Source organism: Gossypium raimondii, chromosome 6 (assembly GCF_025698545.1).
Source record: "Gossypium raimondii isolate GPD5lz chromosome 6, ASM2569854v1, whole genome shotgun sequence".
In the NCBI taxonomy this organism is placed as follows: Eukaryota; Viridiplantae; Streptophyta; class Magnoliopsida; order Malvales; family Malvaceae; genus Gossypium; species Gossypium raimondii.
Window position 1 is genome coordinate 60,087,238 of NC_068570.1, and position 24,705 is coordinate 60,111,942.

The 24,705-nt window shown below is 33.8% G+C and overlaps 5 protein-coding genes across 6 annotated transcripts; 2 read left to right on the forward strand and 3 right to left on the reverse strand.

The window, feature by feature from the left end:
* Positions 1 to 2,303: 2,303 nt before the first annotated feature.
* Positions 2,304 to 7,308, forward strand: LOC105773048 (fumarylacetoacetase). Its single transcript, XM_052632443.1, has 14 exons — positions 2,304 to 2,676; positions 2,776 to 2,854; positions 3,509 to 3,567; positions 3,647 to 3,771; positions 3,869 to 3,943; positions 4,447 to 4,522; positions 4,614 to 4,713; positions 4,806 to 4,865; positions 5,080 to 5,150; positions 5,252 to 5,314; positions 5,874 to 5,938; positions 6,165 to 6,261; positions 6,748 to 6,873; positions 6,996 to 7,308. Exons 1-14 carry the CDS (start codon positions 2,473 to 2,475, stop codon positions 7,056 to 7,058), a joined length of 1,263 nt encoding a protein of 420 aa, XP_052488403.1. The 5' UTR covers positions 2,304 to 2,472; the 3' UTR covers positions 7,059 to 7,308.
* Positions 7,309 to 7,531: 223 nt separating this feature from the next.
* On the forward strand, positions 7,532 to 8,455 carry LOC128041865 (BAG family molecular chaperone regulator 5, mitochondrial). Its single transcript, XM_052632445.1, has one exon. It carries the CDS (start codon positions 7,693 to 7,695, stop codon positions 8,335 to 8,337), a length of 645 nt encoding a protein of 214 aa, XP_052488405.1. The 5' UTR covers positions 7,532 to 7,692; the 3' UTR covers positions 8,338 to 8,455.
* A 128-nt stretch (positions 8,456 to 8,583) lies between these two features.
* LOC105773047 (uncharacterized) lies at positions 8,584 to 9,187 on the reverse strand. The gene has a single exon (XM_012594655.2). It carries the CDS (start codon positions 9,038 to 9,040, stop codon positions 8,720 to 8,722), a length of 321 nt encoding a protein of 106 aa, XP_012450109.1. The 5' UTR covers positions 9,041 to 9,187; the 3' UTR covers positions 8,584 to 8,719.
* Positions 9,188 to 11,750: 2,563 nt separating this feature from the next.
* Positions 11,751 to 15,775, reverse strand: LOC105773294 (uncharacterized). 2 transcript variants are annotated; one of them, XM_012595048.2, is made up of 10 exons: positions 15,613 to 15,775; positions 14,616 to 14,965; positions 14,262 to 14,506; positions 13,820 to 13,904; positions 13,528 to 13,713; positions 13,272 to 13,439; positions 12,953 to 13,171; positions 12,506 to 12,674; positions 12,210 to 12,384; positions 11,751 to 12,128 (listed from the first exon to the last, which is right to left on the reverse strand). In XM_012595048.2, the coding sequence occupies exons 2-10, from the start codon at positions 14,928 to 14,930 to the stop codon at positions 12,035 to 12,037; spliced, it is 1,656 nt and encodes a 551-aa protein (XP_012450502.2). In that variant the 5' UTR covers positions 14,931 to 14,965; positions 15,613 to 15,775; the 3' UTR covers positions 11,751 to 12,034. The 2 variants fall into 2 exon arrangements, with proteins under 2 accessions (XP_012450502.2, XP_052488873.1); XM_052632913.1 differs by lacking the exons at positions 14,262 to 14,506; positions 15,613 to 15,775 and having other exon boundaries at positions 14,616 to 14,745.
* A 1,240-nt stretch (positions 15,776 to 17,015) lies between these two features.
* On the reverse strand, positions 17,016 to 19,559 carry LOC105773295 (uncharacterized). The gene is made up of 3 exons (XM_012595049.2): positions 19,312 to 19,559; positions 17,477 to 17,698; positions 17,016 to 17,362 (listed from the first exon to the last, which is right to left on the reverse strand). Exons 1-3 carry the CDS (start codon positions 19,498 to 19,500, stop codon positions 17,153 to 17,155), a joined length of 621 nt encoding a protein of 206 aa, XP_012450503.1. The 5' UTR covers positions 19,501 to 19,559; the 3' UTR covers positions 17,016 to 17,152.
* Positions 19,560 to 24,705: the final 5,146 nt, after the last annotated feature.

Genomic DNA, 24,705 nt, shown 5'->3' on the forward strand with positions numbered 1-24,705 from the left:
ATAAATAGGTGAAAGTAACTAAGAGATCCCTGTATTATAGGGATTGCATCAAATTAGTACATCTATTATTAAATAGATCAATTTAGTCCTCGTACTCTAATAATTAAAGTCAAATTGAAATAGAGTTAACATTTATTGTTTAACATAGTTAATTTTTAAAATAATTTTATGTTTCTTTTGTTTGGAATTGAATAGAGGACTAATTTGATCCGCCCTACAATATTTTAAATTTTTGACTTATTTAATTATTTTTGATAGTATAAGGACTAAATTGATTCATTTAATAATAGATGGACTAATTTGATCTAGTCTCTATAATATAGGGACCTTTATGGCACTTTAATCTATTATAATATATTATCCATGAATGTTTGAAGAATCTAATTTAGCACTCAATGCTTACATATTTTTTAATTTAACCCTAATTATTGTTTTGAGCTGAATTTGACACGTAACTTTTATAAATAAATATATTTAATTATCAACTTTTCAAAAGAGTCAAATTATTTTTAACGAAAATACTAATTAAAGCATTAGTTTGCATGGTAATCCATAGGTACTTTGTGCTCTATCTTTTTTTTTTTTTTGGAAATTTTATGGATTTTTTATAAGTTTTGTGAATTTGGAATGTTTTATTTTTACAAATTTTTTGACATGACATATAAGATAAATAGCGTCATGCCAGCATTAAGTATATGTGGACTGTCATGCAAATTGTCATACCAACTTCGCTAAAAAAATATTTTTATTAAAAAAGCAAGTTGATTCTTTTTTAAAGTTTGAGAGTTAAATTTAGTTCAAAAAAAAGAAAAGACCAATGGGTCACAATTTAATCAGTTTGGTTGATTTAACTGCTAGACAAACAATAACTAAGTAATTAATTAAAATTAATAGAAATTTTAAAAATAAAAAATTTATTAAACCGGTTCAACTATCGATTTTTGTCCTATTTTTTTATCAGTTTTGAGTAGTTTCCGATTCAATTAGTTCAACTCTTTTGTTCGAGCCAATATACCAAACAATTTTCAATCTAATTAATCCAACCAACCAATCCAGGCTTGTTTTAAGAACATTGGTCACATCATCAAATCTTGACGGAATCCAAATTTAGGGACCAAAATAGATCTAGTATCAAGTCCAGGTACCAAAGCGAACTAAAAACAAATATAAATATTAAAATGAACCTAATTGTCAAATTCAAGGGTAAAAAATTATATTATCCTTGAATAATACAACTTGTTTTTAAAAATGTTATCCATAAAACCTCGTGGCTACAAAATGTTTTTTTTTTTTTTGTGAATTATAAGAAGATGACAGAACTCTAACAACAATACGACCGGTACGACTTAAATTTAGGCCATATTTGGGGCCGTGAACACCTTAACCATCAGGCCAACACGAGTTTCTCAACAGCTACCCAATTTGTTAGATGGAAAGATAAAGTCTTAATATCAGGTGCTTAATCAACAAATTAGTATTTAATTTAGTCCTTGTAAACATTGAAGAGCAAGTTGCGTAAAACAATGTCTTTCTTATTATTATTTGGTTGATCTAATAAATTGATATTTTGTTAGGTGTTTTTAAGTTGTAAAAATATTTTGGATAAATTATATTAGTAGTTATCTAACTTTTAGTAAATTTATTTTTGTCATCTAATTATGACAAATTACAAAATAGTCACTCAACTGTTTAATTTTGTCTTTTTATCAAATGGATAGTTTTTAAAATTGATATAATAGTTGCTTTAACTGTTAACATTTATAAATTATGTCAATTTAATCGATTAAATAAAATTAACCCTCAACATTTACACATTATGTAGTTTGGTCTCTCTCTCGTAGTTTTGCTTTTCTTTATGACATCGAGGGTTAATTTTAAAAGAATAAGAAAAGATGAAAATTATTATATTGGATTTTTCGATGTTTCTTTTTTGTATATTTTAATTAAATTTAGTTGATAAATTCATTTTTTAGCTTTTTTGGTACAAGGGCCACAAAGAAAAGCAAAACTACAAAAGAGAACAAGTTACACAATGTATAAATATTGAAGGTTAGATTGTTTTTAGAATCAAGACTAAATTGACAAAATGTATAAATATTGAGGGTTAAAATATAATTATGTCAATTTAAAAAGTTGTCATAGTTGGCCTGTTGTTGACAAAAAGACAAAATTGAATAGTTGGGTGAAAAACAATATTAATAGTTGGAGGACTACTAGTGTAATTTACCAAATATTCTACCTACCAAATAATTACAAAATTTACAGTGAAGTGCAAAGACTGAATTGAAAAGTTGGTAGCGTCGTGCTTGTCCTCCTCCTTCGTTGAAAATGATGATGGCATCGGCAACTACCTCACATGTGAGGTCCATTATAAATACCCACATTCATGGAAACTAATTCACTCTCACCTCTCTACTTACTCCACCACAGCTTGCTTCACCCTTCACCTTAGCCCCCCATTTCTGTGCGAAAATGGCTTTGAAATCCTTCATCCATGTCCATCCCGACTCCCATTTCCCCATCCAAAACCTTCCTTACGGAGCATTCAAAACCCATTCTACTACACTCCCCCGTCTCGGCGTCGCAATCGGTGACTACGTTTTGGACCTCTCCGAGATCGCTAAATCCGGTCTGTTCAACAGCCCTTTACTCGCCGGTTCCGATTGCTTCCTTCAGGTTTTCCAGTTCTGTCTCTTAGTTTCTTAAGAACTCTTAAGCTGGGAGTTTTATAAAGATTAAATTAATTGATTGTAATTTGATTGGTTTTTGTGCCAGCCTACTTTGAACAAATTTTTAGCTATGGGACGACCTGCTTGGAAAGAAGCACGTGATTCTCTTCAAAAGCTATTGTCATGTATGTCTTCATGATTGTATTACTCGGATTCTTTATGTTGAACTTATATTCAAACATGGGTACGAAATATTAATTTATATTTCTATCATTTTTTAAGGGACTAAACAGATTTTTTTTTCATATTTTGGGGGGCCAAAGTGAGATTTTACCATGGATTAACCTGTAATTTTATTACTTCTAAAGGGACTGAACAGAAAATTTTCATTTGGGGCAAGGCCCCTGCCAGCCCCTGCACATACTTGTATCTAATGCTCATGCCTGAGACAGAATAAGTTACTTCTGTTTTGCTGATAGCATGAATAATATTATTACCAAGTATTCAATACTCATACCCGAGTCTGAATAAGATGATTTTGCTGATAGAATGAATAAGATGCTCATACCTGTATTCAGTACTCGTACTGAGTCTGAATAAGATACTTGATTTTGCTGATAGCATGAATAAGACACTCATATATCTGTATTCAATACTCATACCCGAGTCCGAGTAAGATGATTTTGCTGATAGCATGAATGTTATTAGTACCAAGTATTATTGAAGTTGCAATAGTATGGTTTTTAGCTTAATGTAGTTTTCAGTTGAAATGAAGATTAAGATTCATTTTTTGATATTTGGAAGGGAGAAAATTTGACCATTTTTATGGATCTGTGCAGCTACAGAACCAGCCTTGCGTGATAATATGGAGTTGAGGCAGAAAGCACTGGTGCCAATGGTAAGAATATGCTGGTGTGTTTCAGTATGTTATCAGTGTGAAGTTGTTCTGTTTTACGATTTTGTTGTGAAATCTTTAGAGCGAAGTGGAAATGGTTCTTCCTATGGAAATTGGAGATTACACAGACTTCTTTTCATCAATGCATCATGCTAAGAACTGTGGAACCATATTTGTTGGACCTAAAAACCCCATTGCACCTAACTGGTAAATCTTACTTTTGAAAGTTTTAACAAATGAAAGAGTGATGGGTTATTTTCCTTATTTTCGAAACTCATAAGCATGGCTATTCTGCCCTATCCAGGTTCCGTCTTCCTATTGCATATCATGGACGAGCATCTTCGGTTGTCATCTCTGGAACTGATATTATTAGACCAAGGTTAGAAGTTCATATGACTTATTCCAGTAAAAGTATCATTGTACTAGAAAACAGATTGCATTTTGCCCCCTCTACTAAAAAATAGTTAAATTAGTCTCTATACGTTAGAGCAAAGAGCAAATTAGTCCTTCTGTTAAAAATTCCATCCATTTCTAGTGTTAAAAACTAATCCATGTACATCAAAATGAGGTATACGTGGCACGCCACATGTAATTGCCTGGGTCAATTTTTAACAGCAAAAATGGATGAAATTTTTAACAAAAAAGACCAAGTTGCTCTTTTATCTAATGTACAAGGACTAATTCGCCCATTTTTTGAGTAAAGGGGGCAAAATGTAATCTGACTCTTAATACAGGGGCCTCTATGGTACTTTTACCACTTATATTTTTGCCAGTATATGGAACTTCATATAATTTCAGTCAAAATGTTCAGAATCATTTTCTTTTAATTAGTGATTGAGATACTAGCATAGCTGTTCTAATTGGCTTAGTTCACTGTTCTAGGGGTCAAGGGCATCCAACTGGTAACTCTACACCATATTTTGGTCCTTCACTGAAGCTAGATTTTGAACTTGAAATGGTCAGCCATTCATTTTATTGTCATCATGTTATTCTCTTATTGCACCTCACCATGAGTTATTCTCTTATATGGTCTCTTACTAATCTGGCAGGGTACTGTAGTTGGTCCAGGAAATGAATTAGGAAAAACTATAGATGTTAATGAGGCTGCAGATCATATCTTTGGTGTTGTCTTGATGAACGATTGGAGCGGTATGATTATGTTTAGTTGCTTCACTTCATCATCCCCATTTCTTTCCAACAAAATTTCAATAGCTTATTTAAAAGAAACTTGGTTTTGGCAGCTCGAGATATTCAGGCATGGGAATATGTTCCTCTTGGACCCTTTCTTGGAAAGAGTTTTGGTAAGTACTAGTGTATGTCACCCGTGTCTGACATATATGTGGATGTAGGAATAGGGACCCTAAAAGGCCCTCCAAATACATGGAGAAACATAGAAACAGTTCAACATACTCGTGTTAGACACTCACACTTTAGCCTTAAGTAACATAGGATGACTGTGTGATTCTTCATAGGTTGTTATAGTTGGACTTTACATTTTCCTCCCTCATCTTTTAGGTACTACAATATCACCTTGGATTGTGACCCTAGATGCTCTACAGCCTTTCGCATGTGATGCTCCTAAGCAGGTATCTTAAATCTTAAAGCAATTTGAGCCTTTTTTCCCCTATTCTCTTTAATGGTCACTATTCTTAATATAACTAGCTGAAGAGGCCTATTATCATTGCAGGATCCCCCTCCACTGCCATATTTGGCTGAGAAGACATCCAAAAATTATGATATTGCATTGGAGGTAGCATCTAGCAGCTTAACAGATATATATCCCATTTGACTTTCAATACTTCACTATTCATCTTATTCTTCCATATTATACTCTAATACACTTCTTTTCCCTAGTTTCTTGTTCTTGAATTACAAGGTGAAAGTACCATGGATGCCCCTATACTAGGAGTCAAATTGCATTTTGCTCCCTTTCATCAAAAAATGGGCAAATTAGTTATTGCACCTTAGATAAAAAAGCAAACCGGTCCTTTTGTTAAATATTTCATCCATTTCTACTGTTAAAAATCTATTTGACTAATGGAATAACTAGATAGTTACATGTAGCGTGCCACGTGTAACTCATGTTGGCAAACAAGGACTAGTTTTTAATTGTAGAAATGGATGAAATTTTTAACAGAATGACCAGTTTGCTCTTTGATCTAATATACAATCACTAATTTGCCAAATTTTTAAGTAAAGGGAGCAAAATGCAATCTAAATCCTAGTATAAGGGCCTCCATGTACTTTTACCAAATTACAAATGCTTAAATTTTATAATATTCTTGTGGCAACCTTTTTCTTGCTTCTAGGTTCAAATTAAACCTTCTGGACAAAAGGATTCAAGTGTGGTTACAAGAAGTAATCTCAAGAACCTGTAAGGAGTTCGAAGTCACTAGTGCTCTTATTAATTTGAAAGTGCTTCTGGATGAGAGTCATTTTTTCCCTTAATGAACTGAAGAAAATTGATATTGCTTGAACTGAAGACGTTGCATATCTATCTATACTTTTTTTAACATATGCTAATTTGCTGATTTTCAAAAGTGTACTGAGTTCTTGGCCAAAAAGAATCATTTACTGAATTTGTATAACCTTTGTAACAGATATTGGACATTGACTCAACAGCTAGCACACCATACAATCAATGGTTGCAACCTGAGGCCTGGTGATCTGCTTGGAACTGGGACCATTAGTGGGCCTGTATGTATATGCCAATCCACATACTGAGTAATCATGTAATTGTATATGCATTAGATATTTGTCCAACTTCATCCACTACTCTTTGTCCTTGTGCCTCTTGTATTCAGTGTACCTTTGATGCGTACTGAACAAGGCAGCCAAGTGGGGTCTTTGGGCATATCATATGTGCTTGCCTTAGACACTCATTTAAGCCAATACTTCTAACTATATATAGGTGACAATATTAAAGCAAAGTAAAGAAGTTCAAGAAACACATTGATTAAAATTTCGGCATTTTTAGTTAGTTTTTCATCGCAGTGGGAATGGCTATGCTACTAATTGTATGAATTTAGTATTGACCTATGTTGCTTGTCGGTGTACGTGAGTTGCATTATGATAGTCAATGGGTCATTGCTGCATCTGTTTTCAAATCTTCAATATTTCGAGCAATAACTGTAAATTATCTGGCAACGTTAGCTCAAAGTTCAGCGTCTGTGTTTCGAGCAGGAGCCAGATTCTCTTGGGTGTTTGCTGGAACTAACATGGAATGGACAGAAAGCATTGTCGTTAAATGGGACAACCCGAAAGTTCTTGGAAGATGGGGATGAAGTAATCTTCACTGGTTGCTGCAAGGTACTTCTCTTTGCTTCACTAGTTGCAAATATATTCTAGTAGTTCGTGTATCACCCATCATATGCAATTACTTGATAGGCTGATCATAAAAAGATAACCTGAATTTGTCTAACCTGAAACAGGGTGATGGTTACAACGTCGGTTTCGGAACCTGCACCGGTAAGGTTGTTCCACCACGAGATTGAGGACACTGTTGTTTTTAGAGACAAAAAAGAGCCGAGTAGTTTGCTGCTGCCATTGTTGGTCTTCAGTAGAAATTATCATAACTGAATTGGTGGTCTTTCTTGTTGTACACCTGTTGTTTAGAATGTTTAGTTGTTTGTAAACCCCTCAATGTCTGTTGAAACCTGGAATTGCTCAATGTGTCAAGCATTCATTAGGCTGTATGAATATTTTTGTTTTAAATAAGTAAACTCGTGTCGAATATTCATTAAACTGTACTTATTTCGTTAAATATCAAACTCATGTACCAAATAATATAATAATCCGAATGTAACCAATATAAATATACCAACAAATTACATCAATTTAAAATAAAAGGATCAACTTTCAAATTTAAACATAAAAAAGGACCAAAACCATAATTCCACTAAAATAAATACAAAGCAGGGTCCAATCGTGAAAAAAGCAGAGGAGGGTCCCTTAGTTAAAAAAAAAGCGGTGCTGTGTACTAACGCCACCCATTTGCATATTAGGCGCTGAAACCATTCAAAGCTAGAAAAAAGAGAGAGGGTAAATTGAACTCAACAGTCCCCTACAGTTTATAAACTCGTTGCCGACAATCTTCACCGTCACTTACTAATCCCCTAAAAAAAAACCATGAAATCCTCTCGCCAATTCAGCTACTCATCGTCTTCAACCTCCACACTAGTCTTCACTTTCAACAGCGACCACTCAAATTCTCCTCAACAACCCAAAGAAATCCCCATCGAAACCCCAGTCCCAATCACCGTCCACCTCCCCGACGCCGCCTCCGTCGCAGCCGCAACCAAGATCCAATCAGTTTACCGAGCCCATGTCATCCGCAACCTGTACAAACAGATCTCAGACGTGAATTCCTCTGCCGACCGTCTGCAACACTTGATCCAACGGCAAGAAACAGTGGACGCTATCAGGAACGACGAGAAAGAGAAGCTGAGGATAAACGAAACGTTGATGGGTCTTTTACTGAAACTGGATTCGGTACCAGGTTTGGATCCGACGGTAAGGGAAGGGAGGAGGAAAGTGAGCCGTAGGATCGTGGGGTTGCAAGAGATAGTAGATGGGATATCGGAAACGAAAGTGGAGGACGACGGAGAGTGGTGGTGTGGACAGCCGCGTGGGATATTTACGATGAAGGATTGGGATGAAGTGGTGGAAGTGATGGAGGAGGAAGTGTGTAAAGAGAGAGGTGGGGCGGAAATGGAGAGGTTTTGCGCCGAGTATTTAGGGTTTAGATGCTTACAGAGGTTTCTACGCGAGTGAATCAAATTCTATGTACTTTGTTTTTTTCTACTTCATTATTGTATTGTATAAAATATGTATTTTACCCTAAGCTTTTCTGTAAAATTATACTCTATAAATACAAATAAAATTTTATAAATTACGGGTAGATTTGGATGGGCGATTGGATACGGTGTGTTATGTTTAGCTTATTTTTCGTCTCACGCTATCTAATCTCGTTACAGTTATTTTTACACTAACCGTAATTAAATGCGAATCGGAGATGGATTAAAATGGACCAAATATGATATAATTTAGATTCCAATATTAATTAAGCTTGAAGCAAAACAACAGTTGAAAGAGAAGAGTTTAGAATAGAAAAAAACAACAAATACAAACGTAGTTTTGCATGAAAAGAGTGGATTCAAGCAACACAACTACATTTGCACCGTGACATGCATTTCTTACAATCGGAAAGTGTCGGCTTCCCACCGTCGCAATCACACCGCCTCATGCATTTAGACCTGGAACTTCCGCCCCACAAGCACCGTGCCATGCACCGTAGAAGCGGCACACACCTTGGACAACCGTATTTCATTTGCTCGGCAATGCAGTCTTTACACCCTTTATTATTACTACCGCCGCCATTATAGGAACAAGCTAGAGCTGGAAAAGCCATCCATGACAATAATATCACCAGAACCGCCATACCCAAAGCTAAATTATGCACCTTCTTCGTCTTCATTCTTCCCTTTATCTGTCTCTTTGCCTATTTCCAGGTGTTCTTATAGAGAGCATATATTTGCAGCAATGGCTTTAATAGCCGTTTGATGAAAATCTTGTGGTTCATGGAATTACAAAGTGGGTTTTATTTTTAGGATGGATTGGGATGGGGGGTTTGCTTGCCGCCTTGCCCTGCATGCTTTCATTCAATGAAGTCATTAAATGTTCTTGCAGCCATGTCTTGGTTTGCACAAACAGCTCATTATCATTTTTTCTTTCTCGAGGTTCAACTCTTATCTTTGATAAAACAATTTGATGGATTTTGCAGTTCATTAGTGTAAACAATAAATAATTTCATGTTTAAGGTTAAAAGGTAAATTTGGATGAGCGTTTACTTATTGTTAATATAAAAATAGTGGTATCAGTGATATTAGATATTGTGGTGATATTGTAACGCAAGACAAAAAATAAACTAAATGTACCGTACTTAATCAATTTCGGGTTTGAATAGTGTTTATTTATATTATATGCAATTTTTAATCAATTTCAATTAGGTAAATTTGTGAGTTGTTTTAGATTTTAGTTGTTTTGAACATAAAATTTCAAATCAGATCATTATAGGTTTAGATCGTTTCAATTATAAACTCTTCAAATTTAAGTCGTTTCACGTTTGAATTTAAGTCATTTTAAATTCAACTTGTTTAGAACAAATTAAACTTAATTTAGATTAAACCTTTATTGAATTTGAATATCTAACAAATAATTTAATCAATGCATATTCAAATTCGAATAGCAAAACTCGAATTTAGGGCAGATATACAAAAATTACAAATATAAGTTTGAGTTTTAGAGTAGATCAAATCTTTTTGCCCCCTTTAGATTTGTTCATGGATTGAGTTATCCGTCCAGACTCGAAAGTCTGTCTAAAATTTGAAAAATTTTAAACAAAAAAGTTAAATCCATTTAAAATATGAATTGAGCTCAGGCTTAAACATTTAAATTTATAATACTTTGCATTACGTTACTTTTATATATATTAAATAATTTAAAACAGATTAAAAATTAATCCTATATTAAATATAAAATACTACTCTAATATAAACATTAAAATAATGTTTAGAAGACTATATAAAAAATTCAATAAATAAAAAATATATAAATTATTAAATATTAAAATAATATAATATATCTTTTAAAAAAATTAAAAAATAATATGGACGAGCCTAAAATGAGTTTAAGTTAGTCATGTACAAATATGGACAAGTTTGAGCAAAATTTTAAGACCATATTTCGAGGCAGACTGAGCTTGAACAAACATTAAATATAATAATATTATGCTTAAGCCGGACCTAAACCCCTTTCCATTACGTTTATTAAGTTTACAAATACAATTCAATTATTTTTATAAATAAATGTCCGAAAAATTATAAAATAAAATCAATATAAAACATGAACAAACGAAAAATTGAAAAATAACCAGACAAAACTCATCTATACTAAAATTCAAACCGTCCCAAATTTTGGGTTCAAACAAAGAAAGTTTCCATTCCATGCAACTTGTCAAATAAGGTGGGGGAACATTTTCAGTTTCTGTTTTCATACAATTGGATCGAAGTATTTTCAAACCTTGTATATACATTCACTGTAAGCTTACAAAATGTATATACTAAATGCCATTGTGATTGGTTAATTGCATTGCGGTCTCGATATACCGAAGATGTCCATCAATGGGTAGAAAATATAGCTAACCAAAGAAGTCAAATCATAGATATTTTGGCACAAATCAATGGCAGCTTCTTCGGTAAAAATACCAGATGCTCATGTATCAGAAGTCAGATTGTATTTTATCTCCTTCACTTGAAAAATGAACAAATTAATCCCTATATATTAGAGTAAAGAGCAAACTTGTCTTTTCTATTAAAAATTTCATCCATTTCTACTGTTAAAAACTGCCTTGGCTGATAGAATAACCAGGCAATTCACGCCACGTGTACCTCATTTTGACATACAAGGTTTAGTTTTAACAGTAGAAATGAATGAAATTTTTAACAAGAGAACCAATTTGCTCTTTAATCTAACGTATAGGAACTACTTTGTCCATTTTTTGAGTAGAGAGGACAAAATACCATCCGACTACTAATACAAAGGCCTCCATGGTACTTTTACCCAGCTTCTTCTGCTGCTAATGACTATATAAAGGACTCTACCTTTTGAGTGTTTCCCTAACAAATAAAGCAAAAACGGGTTTAAAGAGATGTGTATTGGTATGGGTTTTGTGTGTTGTTATTGCTTTAACTTTCCCTTTTAATGGAAGATCAAGAGAATTATGGGATACTACTAGGAAAGCAGAGGCTCCTCAAACACAGTTATTTGCAACACAGACTCTCCATCAAACAGGTCAGATCTAGCTACTCCAAACACTCCCTTTTTTTCATTTGTTATTGTTAATGGCTAAAGTAATTTAGTCGGAAAGAGCTAATAGTTGATTTGCCACTGGATGCCAACAGGTTCTTATCCTTGGGCTGACGGTCCGAACCACTATATGACCAGCGGAGGTCTGACAGTCTGACCGCCGATGGCTAATGGCTTAGAGTGATGAAGCAAATGCTAGCACACAAACACACACACACACACACACACAGATATACCTGGCCCTTCAAGATCTATATATGCACAAAAGTTGTAATAAAAAAATAGAAAGAAATAAAACGAATAAGAGGTTAAAATTCAGGTTTGAACTGGTTAAAATGATATCCTTTAAAAGGTTATTGTATTGTATTTAGTTTTGTGTTCGTAGTACTTTATAAGCATGTTTCTTCAGAATAGCAAAAATTAATACTAAGAATTAAATTGTTGAAGATAGACAACCAGCTTCATAACAGCAAATCAGACACTTTATAAGCATTTTTTTTTCTGTCTTCACCTAAACCACATAAAAAAATTGCAAGAACTAACCTTGAAGAACCAACAGCAAGTAACCGTATGCCAATAGTATCAGTTGATAGAATTTTGTAAACTACTGTTGCTGTTCGTATATCTGCATGTAAGCTTCAGACAATGCAACCATCTGAGGAAGTGTTTCAGAAACATGCAGATCCTGCATTTCATACCTGCAATACATAAAATCAGATGTATTATTCATTATTTTGTAGCGTTTCACTCACTTAAATGCTAATTATTTAGAAAATTACCATAGTTCTTCTGATTTCCGCTGTACGAAGACCCTGTAGAACCCCTCATCAGGCTTACCATCATGAACAATATTAGCAATCAGATCATACTTGGACCGCAACTTTTCATTCTCTTTGGTCGGTGCTGGCAGAGGAATGTAGTCCTTCAACTCTAGGTTTTTCACAGGAAAGTTAACTGCAAAAGAGAAATATTCCGTATAAAGTGACAAGAACAGCAGTAGGTCTTGTGAGATGTAGTGATCACGTTCCAGAGATCGATAAAACAAATATCCAATAACATAACTGATAAAACTAACCCAATGTTGGATTCTTTTCTCTGAAGAAATTATTCTTAGTAAAGCGGCTCATGCGAACTATCAAGTACTGTGGCAATCTGGTGACACGGTATCTCATCCTCGCTGGAGGACGAACAGTGGTCGTTACAGTCTCACCATCAAACTTCTTCAATATATTGAACAAAGGAACCTAAAGAAAATTCAGAAATAAAATTAACCTCGATACACTAAAAGCAATCAGAAATCATAAATTCCCTAGTTGGTTTTCCACTCCAAGTTTATTTCATAACAGCATTTTCCTTCTTTCTGTCTGATCAACAGAACAAACACAAAATATTTAAAGACCATTATCGATGTCAAAGGCATCCATAACTTCCCTTGCCATTCATTGGTCCCCCCTAGTTCATTGTCATCTAAACTTAAAAGATTCCATGCATGAACCCAAAAAAAGGAGTTTATATAAAATACCTGAGGTATTATATTTTTCTCCATCACATCTTTGAAAAGAGGTGGTTCTGGCAAATCCAATCCAAGCATCAGAAAAGGCATTCTGTAAGTTTCGGTACCAATATTATTATTCTCAGTTGCACCATCCATAATCTTCAGAGCTCCATTGTGTTCCCCACCACCTTCTTTTCTCTCACTAATAGCTTTGTTCTGCGTCTCTTTTACAACCTCCAGTTCCCCCTAATAATACCGGAATGTAAAATAAGCAGTAAGGACAATAAACTAACTTAAAACAAGATATAAAAACACAAAAGAATGACAGTAAGGTTCTAATTAGAACCTGAAAGCACTTATGGATGATGCTGCTACTTTTCTTTGAAATTCTAAGATCTGCATGCAGTGTATTAAGAAGCCATGACATAAACTCTACTGGCTCAGACTGCACACCTATTCGAAACCGTTTTTTACTGGCTTTCATAACGGCCTGTAGAAACTCGTGAGGGCTCACCTGTTTACACAAGTAATTTGAAATACCATGAATCAATGTGTTTCAAAACAATAATCATGCAATAACATGATTATAAGTATGATTCAACCTGTCCTTTAAAGTTTCGAGCATGCCAAATCTTTCGTGTGAGCTCCCCAAATCGATGAACAAGCTGAGATCTACAGTGCTGGTAATTTTCAGGGATGAGGAAAAAGTTCCTCAAGGGAGTAACTCTCATTAAAGATTGAATGGTGACATTGACAAAATCAGTTTTTTGAATATTATTCAATCCCACCTGAAGATATGCACAAATAATGAGATCATATCAATACAAAAGAAGGAAAAAAAATTAAAGACTTACTTAAATATGTGCCCTTGATTTTGAGAACAAAGATGATTACCATTCCTGGAAGGTAATCTGAACCGTCAAGTGCTCTAGACCATTGCTTGTTCTTGTCAAGTTGTTCAACTTGTTCTCTGGAAAACCTGCAAATATGGAGCCCAAGAAAAAACTGAAGTCCTCAAAAGTAAAGGCCTCTTATCACCAAAGGAAACTTTAAAATTGAAAGGAAATCTAAACAAATATCAACCACCAAAGAGTAATGTAGATAAAAAATCCTTTCAAGTTGTTAGCTAAAAGCTCTAAAGAAAACATGAACCTCGTGCAAGCTAGATAACCCATAGTAAATTACGGCACAAACTTCACGCAAGCTAGATGTTCAGAGAATGATATGATACAGTTGCACTATGCATACATATGCAGGGACAAAGTAAACTGAAGGGAGGATAAGAATAAAGGGAAAAAGGGGAGGAGCAAGTAAAAGCAATGAGATATGAGCAAACCTTGGGTTTAGAACATATCGTATATCATCTAATGACGGGTCATTAATTTCATATCCATCAGGGAGACAATACACCTTCTCAGTTCGAAGATTGATATAGACATGATGTCCTGCTTCGAGACTATGAGTGTAAGCATGGGACTTCTTCCCTCTTCCTTGGTAATACTTCCCACATACCAGACATGCATACACATTCAAATTTGACAAAGAGACCGAACAAAACCTCTCAAAATCAAAATCTAGCACCTATAGAACAGGACAGAATAATCATTTTAAAAGATCTTAAAAGAAAAATAAAACCAAGTAATTGACAATTCCAATACCCACTCAAATATCAACATTTAAAGTCATTTACCTGTCGGTTAACAGTATCAAGGTAAGGGCAGTCTCTTCGTACTTCAACCTGGCGATTTGATTTGTCTAAAATTGATCCTCTCCCATATGGATCATCGTCATCGTCATCATCATCATCTTCTTCTTCAGTTTCAACCCTTCGGCCAACTTCTTCTGCCCCACCACTGTGATCCAATACCCTCCTTTCATCATCTTCATCATCATTGTAAGGCACAAGCGGTTCTTCAGCAGGTGAAGAAGGAGAATCCACAATCCTCCGCCGTCTTGAGTCTCGTTCCTCATCTACGCTATCACCATCTTTCCTGCTTCTTCTCATCTTTGTTTCCCTCTACTTCACTCTTTCAGTTTCAGCTAATAAAACCCATTTCATCAAAAAAATTAAATTTTATTAGGTTGCGTTAAGGAATTCAGATTTCAAAACATGCATTTGAATTTAAAAATACTATAAATTGTGTAATAAAACAAATGTAAATGTAATATATTCATGATTATTTTTCAAATTCAAAAGATGGATTTCTTATATAACTAATTACTAGTGAATTGAAATGGCTTAATTTTTGAATTTTACTTAATTATGCATAATGTATGCATTTCATCCTCACAATTTACATAGCAAATGAAATCAAAATACAAATTTCCAGATTCAAACTTCCATACCAAGCATTAGGATCGTCTGTTGCATTTACTTACCCAATATAAATGAAAAAAGAACATAAAACTGTTCTTCTAAAAATTCATAGCCAATAATCTAGGGTTCTTCTCGAGTAGCAAAAATTTATAGTAGCAAAATAACGAAACTTGGAGGTGCTTTTTTTTTTAATTCGTGAATTAATTTATATGATTTAAATCAGGAAACGATAAAAGGAAGAGATGTATAAGGAGATTCGACAAGAATTATCAAGATCTTTTAGCAAATAATAATAATAATAATAATAATAATAATAACAGATTAACAGAACTTAAAAAAAGAAGAAGAAGAAGAAGAAGAAGAAGCGTACCACCAAAAAGAAAAAGAGAATTAATGGCGAAGCTGATAGAGGAGTCTCTAGGCAGAGGCAAAAGCTGAAGATAATATTCACTGCAGCAGGCCGTCGATGTATTGAGAACACAAACACAGTGACTGGAGAGGTAAGAGCCAGCACAATTTCACAATTGAAAAAAGTTTCGTTTTTGCAATCAAATAAAAAAGGGTAAACTACAACCAAGGTCATTAAACTATTAGCAAATTTATATTTTGGTCACTTAACTTCAAAAAGTCACAAAATGACTTATTAACTTCATTTAATTTACTGAGTTATTTAAAAGTTTTTATTTAAGTTTCTTTGCTGTTAAGTTTTTTTTTTTTAATTCAACTAATGAGTTCCAAATTATTTGAATCTAAGCCAATCTGACGAGCAATACTGGAGATCGAAGGAAAAAACCTATTTGACTTTTGATCTGCATATTCGTGAAAGAGAATGGAAAAAAAAACTTTCGATAAGTATAGACAGTATGAACAAAATAACCATACAATAACAATTTTAACAACCCAATAATTTAAATAAAATATTTTAAAAAAATCAATGATCATTTTGTAATTGAAGTTATTAATAGTTGAATAACCTTGGATGTAATTTACTCAATAAAAACTAGATTTTATACTTCTATGAAAACTTAATTTTAATATAAAAATAATTTATTGCCTCAATAAGATATGTTAATTATTTTTCATTCCATTACAAATTACGAGAAGAAGTTGATTTTTTTCTTTCATAACAAATTGACGAAAAATATAAGGATCAAAATTGATCAAATATAACGACTAATAGCAAAATTTAACCCTTTTTTCTCTTTCTGGTGCAATATTGTCTTCCTCCGGTTGAACCCCTCATTCATTTCATTTCATTTCAAGTTTCAACCAGTAGTATAACTCCATGCTTCCCCTCAGCTAAAATTCTAGTCAGCAGAGAAAACAATAACATCTGCGGCCTACCGGTAGTCCATGGCAAGCAGGCCACGACAGTAATAAGCCTCAATCATGAGGTATTAATCCGAAGTCTAACAATGAAATCAAAGCTTAATTATGGTGAAATAACTAGCATGGCCCTACATCCCACATCAAGCTCCATAAGCAACCGAGGGTCAAAGGCCGAAACCATAAACAAGTCTGACAATTAAACAGACAGTGCAAAAGTATCGATTTAAGCAAGATTTACAGCATGTTCAGAAACAATCACTTTAGCTATGCTCGAGTAAATAGATACAACGGTCAAAGAGAATCATAAGTAAAATAGTGCTAAATTTCAGCATGTCTTGCACAACTGAAACAAGTCTGTCGTTATGTTCTAGTTTATGTAAATATGTCGAAAGAACGAACAAATTTATTTTCCATACCATGAATGTTGTAAAGAGAAGACACATGTAAATTTTAACTAACATCTCATTCATTAACTTTCACAAAGGTATTTCTGAATACTACGGGTCAAATGCAATAATCATCGACCACACATGTTAACATAAAGAACAAAAAAAGGTTATGTCCAAACCTGCCATATAATTTCAATTGCTTCCCCATTTTCTCAAAACACTCTCTTTAGCAGAAACTTGAACATATGCTTCATTGTTTACCGTATTGCTAGAATCAACAGGACCATTTCCTAGGATTTTTGATGTTACATAGGAGAATCCGTCTCTGGTTCCTCGCAAAGCATAAAGCAATGGATTGAAGATGACAGCCAGCAATAGTTCCCCCTTTGCAATTACAAGATACTAGCAAATGAAACAAAGAACAACATTATGTGCCGGAGCAAAACCAAGTAGCAGCGTCTCTCGGAATGATGATATACAAATAACCATTTCAAAAAGGAAAAGTAAACATCGTACCATGACAATAATACCAAGAATAGCTAGGCTTGCTTGTTGAGCTTCTTGCCAAAAATGATCGCCATTGGACCAACCAAATCTTCCACCCCATCCAAACCAACCTCCGCCACCAGCATTATCCCCACCACCTGCTTCCTCTCTTCTTTTAATTTCTTTGTTCCACTTCTCGAATTCAGTTTTCTTTCCACCAAGTGCACTTTCTAATGCTTTTCTAGCTTGTTCCTGCAACCACACAGGAAAACTTGTTATATGGGACAAATCGCAGTCCAATTATCCAATCCAGTGTCGAGCACGATTATGGTTGTTACAGGCCAAGTTGTTGGGTCTTGGTCCAGTCTACTAAGAAGTTATGCAAGTTGATATATAACAGAGCAACAACTTGCACGATAGTCACGAAACAATTTTACTAAATTCTACTGCCTACTCCTCCTCCCCTTTCTCCCTATCTCCTTCAATCTTTCTGAAATATCTACTTCTATAGTTTTCGGTTGGATAGTACCAAAATTAATGGCAAAGATGAGTACAATTGGGAAATATGCATCATTAAATATGTTGAGGGGAGGCCGACTCCTTCCAGAGAAGTTTGTAAAGTGTTATCCGTCTGGAACTAACGGGCCCGTCAATGAGTCAATATTGTCCCCGGATCGGACCAGGCTTTTATCTCCCAGCCAAGCACGGTTCAACCTAGCGAAACGCTCCTGCTCTGTGAACCCACTCCCCAAGCAGCCTCTTCAGGCACTCAAGCTCTTTGCAAAGTCAGGGGGACAAAACCCCAACCCAGACCCGGAACAATACTGACCTGTTGAGGGGTTGTTTGGCTCCACACTTCAGACTTTCCCGACGGAGTCGAACTCCACTCAACAAAACATGAAAAAAAATCATACTTTGAAGCCATTTGAACAAAGGAATTCATCAAGTAATTACATTTACTGAAAAACAAATAGGATAAACGTACAACAAATTCACATTACATAAACTACTGAAAAACCAAATAGGATTAAATGCATACAAAAAATTTACTATCAGCTACAAAACAAGATAGACGTCCATGTTCCAACCTGCCTAAACCAAAATATTTATTCATTTTGCAGCCAAAACATATGTAGTAATCCAAAATAAAATATAGAAACAAAGGGGAAAAAAGGGATAAATGTATATAATTGTGGTGGCAAAGACAAGTCTAATTGGGAAAATGCATCATTAAACATGTTGCGGGGAGTCTGGCCAAAAAAGAAAAAAAACATGTTGTGGGGAGGCTGACTTCCTCCGGAAAAGTCTGAAGTGTCGTCTGTTCAGAACAAATGTGCCCCTCAACAGGTCAATATTGTTTGCAATTCAGACCGGAGTTTTGTCTCCCAAACACGCATGGTACAACCTAGCAAGACACTCCTACTCTGTGAACCGACGCCCCAACAGCCTCTTCAGGCCCTTGGGCTCTCCGCAATGCCCCGACCCAGCCTGGGGACAACACCGAGCTGTTGAGAGGTTGTTTGACTCCAAATGGATGACCCTTCACATAGTTTTCCCCCGAAGGAATCAACCCCCACTCAACAAAACACAAAAAGAATCATACTTCGAAGCCATCGGAACCATAGAACTCGTCAAGTAATTACATAAACTACTGAAAAAAAAAAGGATAAACGTACAACAAATAGGATAAATGTATCCAACAAATTCATTAACTATCAGCTACAAACAGGGTAAACTTCCAAGTTCCAACCTGCCTAAAGCCCTAAACCAAAATCATTATTCATTTTGCAGCCAAAACATGTAAACATCCAGAATCAAATATAGAAACAAAAGGGATAAATGTGTTGAATTGTGGTGGTAACTACCTCTCTGCGGTTATCTGAGAAAAGGCAACAAAATCTGCCGTTGCATTTGAGCCTGAGCACCAAAGAGCTCCAGTTTCGGCCAACATGTTGAGTGCGGGAAGCGTTGATAGACAGTAAACCAGATGATTCGGGTCGGGTCGTAAACAATGAAGATGAACCGAGAGAGTTTAGGTTTAGAACTTGCGCCATGGTTTTCGCATGTCCCGCTGATGATGATGCGCGCCTCTCTCTATGATAAGAGTTAGGGACCTTAGGCCATTTCCCGGTTATTGAAAGCCCAATTTGTGCAACTTTCTTTAGGCCCCATGCAAGGGAATTTTGGGCTAAGTCTATATCTCAGAATTGAAATTTTAATCTTTATATATAAATTTTAGCCCTAAAGTTCGCAACTAGATGCACTTTGGTACCTAAAATTTTTTAGTCTACTTTGGTCTTTAAATTTGGCAATTAAATTCATTTTGGTCCCCAGACTTGGATTTTGTCAACATTTTGATGATGTGACCAGTGTTACTAGAATAAGTCTGTGTTTGATAGGGGAAAACCAATTCCGGAATTGGTTTTACACGTTTTCCAATGTTTGATAGCAGGAAAATATTTTCTTTTTGTAAAACCAACTCCGCAACACGGGAAAACCTATTACAAATTTGGGGAAAATGTCTTACGCTTTTGAACTCGATAAGACATTTTCCGGAAAATGACGCATTCTTCTCCCCTTTCCCCTTTCCCTTCCCCTACCCTTTTCCCTTCCCCTTGGGTTGGAAATCAGTTTGGTCAAGGACCTCTTCCGGTTCCTCCTTAATCCAGGTAAGGCTCCTTCTTCTTCTTCCGTTCTTCATTACTTTTTCTTCTTTTGTTCTTCATCTTCTCTTCTCAGCATATTCTGTTTTGTTTCCTCTCTTTCTCTCTTTCTCAGGCAAATTTACCATGAATTCTTCGCTGATTCTTGGCTTAAGGCGATGGTCGTTATTTGATTTCTAACATTTTTATTTTAATGAATTATGTTGATTGTCATCAAATTGAGAGAAAGTATAGTAGCCGATAAAGATTACAGATTATCTATTGGGCTATTCGCCTCCTATTTGGGTGACTTTTCTTGCTGGATGATATTTTGGTTATATTTTGGTTATATACAGATGGTTGATTATGTCATTTAAGCATATATTCTTCATAAATCTCCCCTTGAAAAAAAAAAGAAAAAAGAACTTTCTTCTGTTCAATGGTGTTATTCAATGGCTACCTTTTTTACTATGCAGGGTGCTGTATACGCCATAGATATGATTATGGAGCCATCATCCTACTAGGTAATCATTTTGGATTTGGTTTTAGCTATTACACAAACTTCTGAATATAAAATGCTAACATCACACAACTTAATTTTTTTTTTTGATAAATCACACAACCTACTATCAAATGAATATACAAGGGAACATCTTTGTGGCCAATGTCTAATCCCTTACTCAAATTACCAGTGATGCCATGGACTTGTGATAGTTCACTATTTGTCTGCTAGGTGAGCAGATATGGAAGAGAGCAAAGCTCTTCCCCAAAACGTAGATGGATAGGATAAGATGTGGACTAGGGTAATCTTTTATATGAAATAGAGTATTCATTGATGGTTTATTGCATTGCCTCTAGTGAGATTCATAGGCATCTTCACTAAATGTATATCATATGATAACCAGTTGGGTTTGGGTTAAGTCTAGAACTGTTTTCTACTTTTTCTTTGTGCATTTTTTGGCTAGGATGAGTTGTACAGGGAAACTAAAACAAATCTTTAGCTTCTGAGAATTCCCTATTTCTTTTTCTGAAGAATTTTGTCAGCTCTACTTGATTGTACCAAAGCATCAAACTTGTATAAATATGCGAAGCAATGCCCCTAGAAATGTGCAGATGTTACTATTAGCTAGTAGTCGCACTTCCTTAGAGTCTTCTATTAGATGTTTTCGTACCAAAGTTCAAAGATAGAACGATCGATGCCATATATTTATTTAACTAAAATATGGCTTGTGATATTTTGTCTGCATTTGAGGTAATGTTCTTAATAACATTAAGAAAATGATAGTAATTATCCCTTTCTTTTAATGCATATTTAAATGGAAATGGTTTTTGTGATCAAGATGAAAAGAATAGAGCACATCTTTCAAGTGGCTAAGGTTATCCATTAGAATGTATGGAAGTTTTAAAGGAAAGGATTAAACAAATTATACCAAATGATATAACCCCTAAATGATATAATTCAGTTTGAAATGTATGTAACATACTCTGTCAAAAGTTCTAAGAGCAAGATTGTGAGGTTCAATGAGCCTAAGTGGACAATACCTCATCAAAAGTTCTAATAGCAAGTTTGCGACTTCTTTCTTCTCTGAGAATGAGGAGTGCAGTTAAAATTGTGAATGAGAGGTTTATATTTGATCGATTTCTGTCTTTTTCTTCTATAATTTCCTGGCCTTATGATGCGGGGAACCTTATTGAACCCCATATTCTTTTAAGGAAATATAGTCATTTTTCTCATGTTGTACTAGCTGAACTGTATTGTTCTTTTATATATGTGCTGCTATAATTTTACCAGGTTGTTATACATTATCTTAACTCACACGACTTGTACCTGATGCAAATGTCTATATATACATGGCAAACACATTCTAAACATGAAAATATGAGTTGCATTTTACTAATATCTCTTGCGACTGGTGCCTGATGTGATGTCCATATATCCAAACATGAAAATGTTGGTTCCAATTTACATATCATGAAGATGGTAGTTATATAATTTTACATTCATGTGTTTTGGTGTGATTGCAGATAAAGGATGGTTTCTTTGAGGGAAAGACACTGTTGTGTCTCATTATGTACGCAATGGGGAAGAGCAGATCTGTGCTCTCAAAGACATTGGTCCTAAGTAGTTTCAAATTCATTTATTGCAAATCTTAGATGGAACCATAAAAGACTTTGGCAGTACTAAATGCGGTTTTGATGTTTTGTTTTGGGTTTGGATAGAAAAAGAGAACAACAATATAACTAGTTTCTTGTTGTGCTATGGATTGCTTTTGCTTTTCTTTTCAATAATTTTATTATCTCGTCTTTATTTTTGTGTTGGTAACATTTAAATTATAGCTTTTAATTGCATATTACACTTGCATTAGTTACCCAATATATATTAATGTAGTAATTTAAGTTTGACATATCATTTAGTACGAGTTAATACAATATACTAGTTAAAAAAATGAAATTTTCTAATAATTACAGTATTTTTATTTTAATTTAAATCCCATGTTAAATATATGTATCACAAGAATCAGATTGGATAAAAGTAGAATCAAATTAATATAAAATTTAAATACAAATAAATGTTTTAATAATGAAGAAGTAAAATCAAATCGGTATAATCTACAAATAGATGAACATTTGGAATTTAATTGGGTAAAACTTTTATTAATAAAAATTTATTTATAAATAAATCATTGCAATATGTGTAAAAATAATTTAAAATATAAAAATTTATTAATATGTATATAAATTTATTAATATATGTAAAACAACTTTTTGAAAAATATTTTCAGAAATCATCAAACAATGCAGAAAATATTTTACAGATTCAATCAAACACCAGAAAATATTTTCTAGTAAATCATTTTACAGAAAAGTAAAACATTTTCCAGAAATCATTTTACGGAAAACATTTTACTGCCAATCAAACAGACCCTAAGACCGAGAATTAATCAATATAACAGTTCGAACAATGGGGTTGAACTGATTGACTCAAAAACTACTTGAAATTAGTAAAAATTGAAAACCAAGACAAAAATCGACAATTGAACAAGTTCAACCGGTTTAATAATTTATATATATATTTATGAATATTTAATTATTTATTTAATTATTGTTGGTTTGCGTTTGAACCAATCAAACTAGTCGAATTAGGAATCAGTAGTTTGACCTGTTCAACCATTGGTCTAATTATTAAAACATTGGATGTGATACTTTCAGATCGTGCCACATTAACACCTAAAAATTTATATAAACTTTTAAATCTTCAAGTAATGATTTGACATAATCTCAGAGTGTCACGTAATTAAACTTTTATAATTTTCAAGTTCAGGGATACAAATGGACCTAATTACCATGTTCAAGTGCTAAAGTGAAAAAAAAAATGCACAATTACCAAAGTGAACCCAGTTGCCAAGTTTAAAAATAAAAAAAACATATTATCCTTTTTATTTTTTAAGAACTTAGTTATTATTTTATTTTTCGAATTTAGATCCATTATTACCATCATTTAATTTTTATATATTATAGTACAAAAATCTATGTAGTATTTTATCATCTATAGGCGACGGAATAGAAAATGTCATACAAGAATGATTTTAGTAGCCCAATAATTTATATGAAAATTTTCAGTATAATTCAATCATCATTGTGTAACCTTTTGAAGTTAAGTGACTAAAATATAAAATTATAAATAGTTTAGTGACTTTAGGTTTAATTTAACCTTCGGATAAAGAATCTAATTTAATAATAATAATAATAATAATAATAGAAAAGGTATCTAGAATTTAAAGCCTGTTCTGTCCCTAAGGACAAGACAGTTTAATTTAAATTCAAAAATATTTTGAAAATGATTTTTCATGTTTATCCTTTTCCCTTAACTTTTTTTTTTCCCTTTAATTTCAAAAATTAGATACCTACCTGCAACGCTACTCGAAGTTACATTCCTACCCCTTACTCCACCTTGGCCTTTGCTCTTATAGAAACAAAATACAAGAAGGTCAGTCTTGTCATTCCAACTCAGTTTAAAGCGGGGGAAACATAAAAAGGAAGGAAGCACCATTGTGTAAGTACAATTCTACCCCCAACAGCAACCTTTCTCTCAAATAAATTTAATATATTTGTATTTTCTATTTATAAAGAATATGAATTGTATAATTCATTAATAATTCTATATTATATAATAAATTTTAAGGTTAAATTAGCCTAATATATCGGAAAAAAGTTAATTGGTAAAATAGGCCGCTTTTTTTTTTTTAATACGTCCACTGGACACATTTTCTTTGTAATTGTCGGAAAATAATAGTAGTTGGATGAACTTTTCATACACTATCTCTAAAATTGACCTATTTCGCTAACTCTTGAAAAAAAAGGCCTATCTGACAAATTTAAAAAACTGATATTTTTAGCTTATTTAGCCAAATTTTAAAATATTCATATATGTGTTTTTAGGGTTAATTATAGAAAATTAATTGATTATTCAACTTCAAAAATATTATAATTTAATTTTAAAGTATTAATATCGTATCAATTAAATATTTAATTATATTAAATGAATGCCGCTTTAAATCACTAGTGTAACATTTTAAAAATGTAATTGTGAACACAAGCATACCTACTGTATGGATA

Excerpts from the sequence above, each read along its gene's own strand:
- LOC105773295 (XM_012595049.2), bottom strand. The coding sequence starts at position 19,500 with ATGGCGCAAGTTCTAAACCTAAACTCTCTCGGTTCATCTTCATTGTTT. Across the intron at positions 17,699-19,311 it reads TCTCAGATAACCGCAGAGAG|GAACAAGCTAGAAAAGCATT; the intron begins GTAGTTACCACC and ends GTGTGGTTGCAG. Across the intron at positions 17,363-17,476 it reads TTCTTGGTATTATTGTCATG|TATCTTGTAATTGCAAAGGG; the intron begins GTACGATGTTTA and ends TTCATTTGCTAG.
- LOC105773294 (XM_012595048.2), bottom strand. The coding sequence starts at position 14,930 with ATGAGAAGAAGCAGGAAAGATGGTGATAGCGTAGATGAGGAACGAGAC. Across the intron at positions 13,905-14,261 it reads CGATATGTTCTAAACCCAAG|GTTTTCCAGAGAACAAGTTG; the intron begins GTTTGCTCATAT and ends CCATATTTGCAG. Across the intron at positions 13,172-13,271 it reads TCATCCATAAGTGCTTTCAG|GGGGAACTGGAGGTTGTAAA; the intron begins GTTCTAATTAGA and ends CGGTATTATTAG.
- LOC105773048 (XM_052632443.1), top strand. The coding sequence starts at position 2,473 with ATGGCTTTGAAATCCTTCATCCATGTCCATCCCGACTCCCATTTCCCC. Across the intron at positions 3,772-3,868 it reads AACCCCATTGCACCTAACTG|GTTCCGTCTTCCTATTGCAT; the intron begins GTAAATCTTACT and ends TGCCCTATCCAG. Across the intron at positions 4,523-4,613 it reads TAGATTTTGAACTTGAAATG|GGTACTGTAGTTGGTCCAGG; the intron begins GTCAGCCATTCA and ends CTAATCTGGCAG.
- LOC105773047 (XM_012594655.2), bottom strand. The coding sequence starts at position 9,040 with ATGAAGACGAAGAAGGTGCATAATTTAGCTTTGGGTATGGCGGTTCTG.
- LOC128041865 (XM_052632445.1), top strand. The coding sequence starts at position 7,693 with ATGAAATCCTCTCGCCAATTCAGCTACTCATCGTCTTCAACCTCCACA.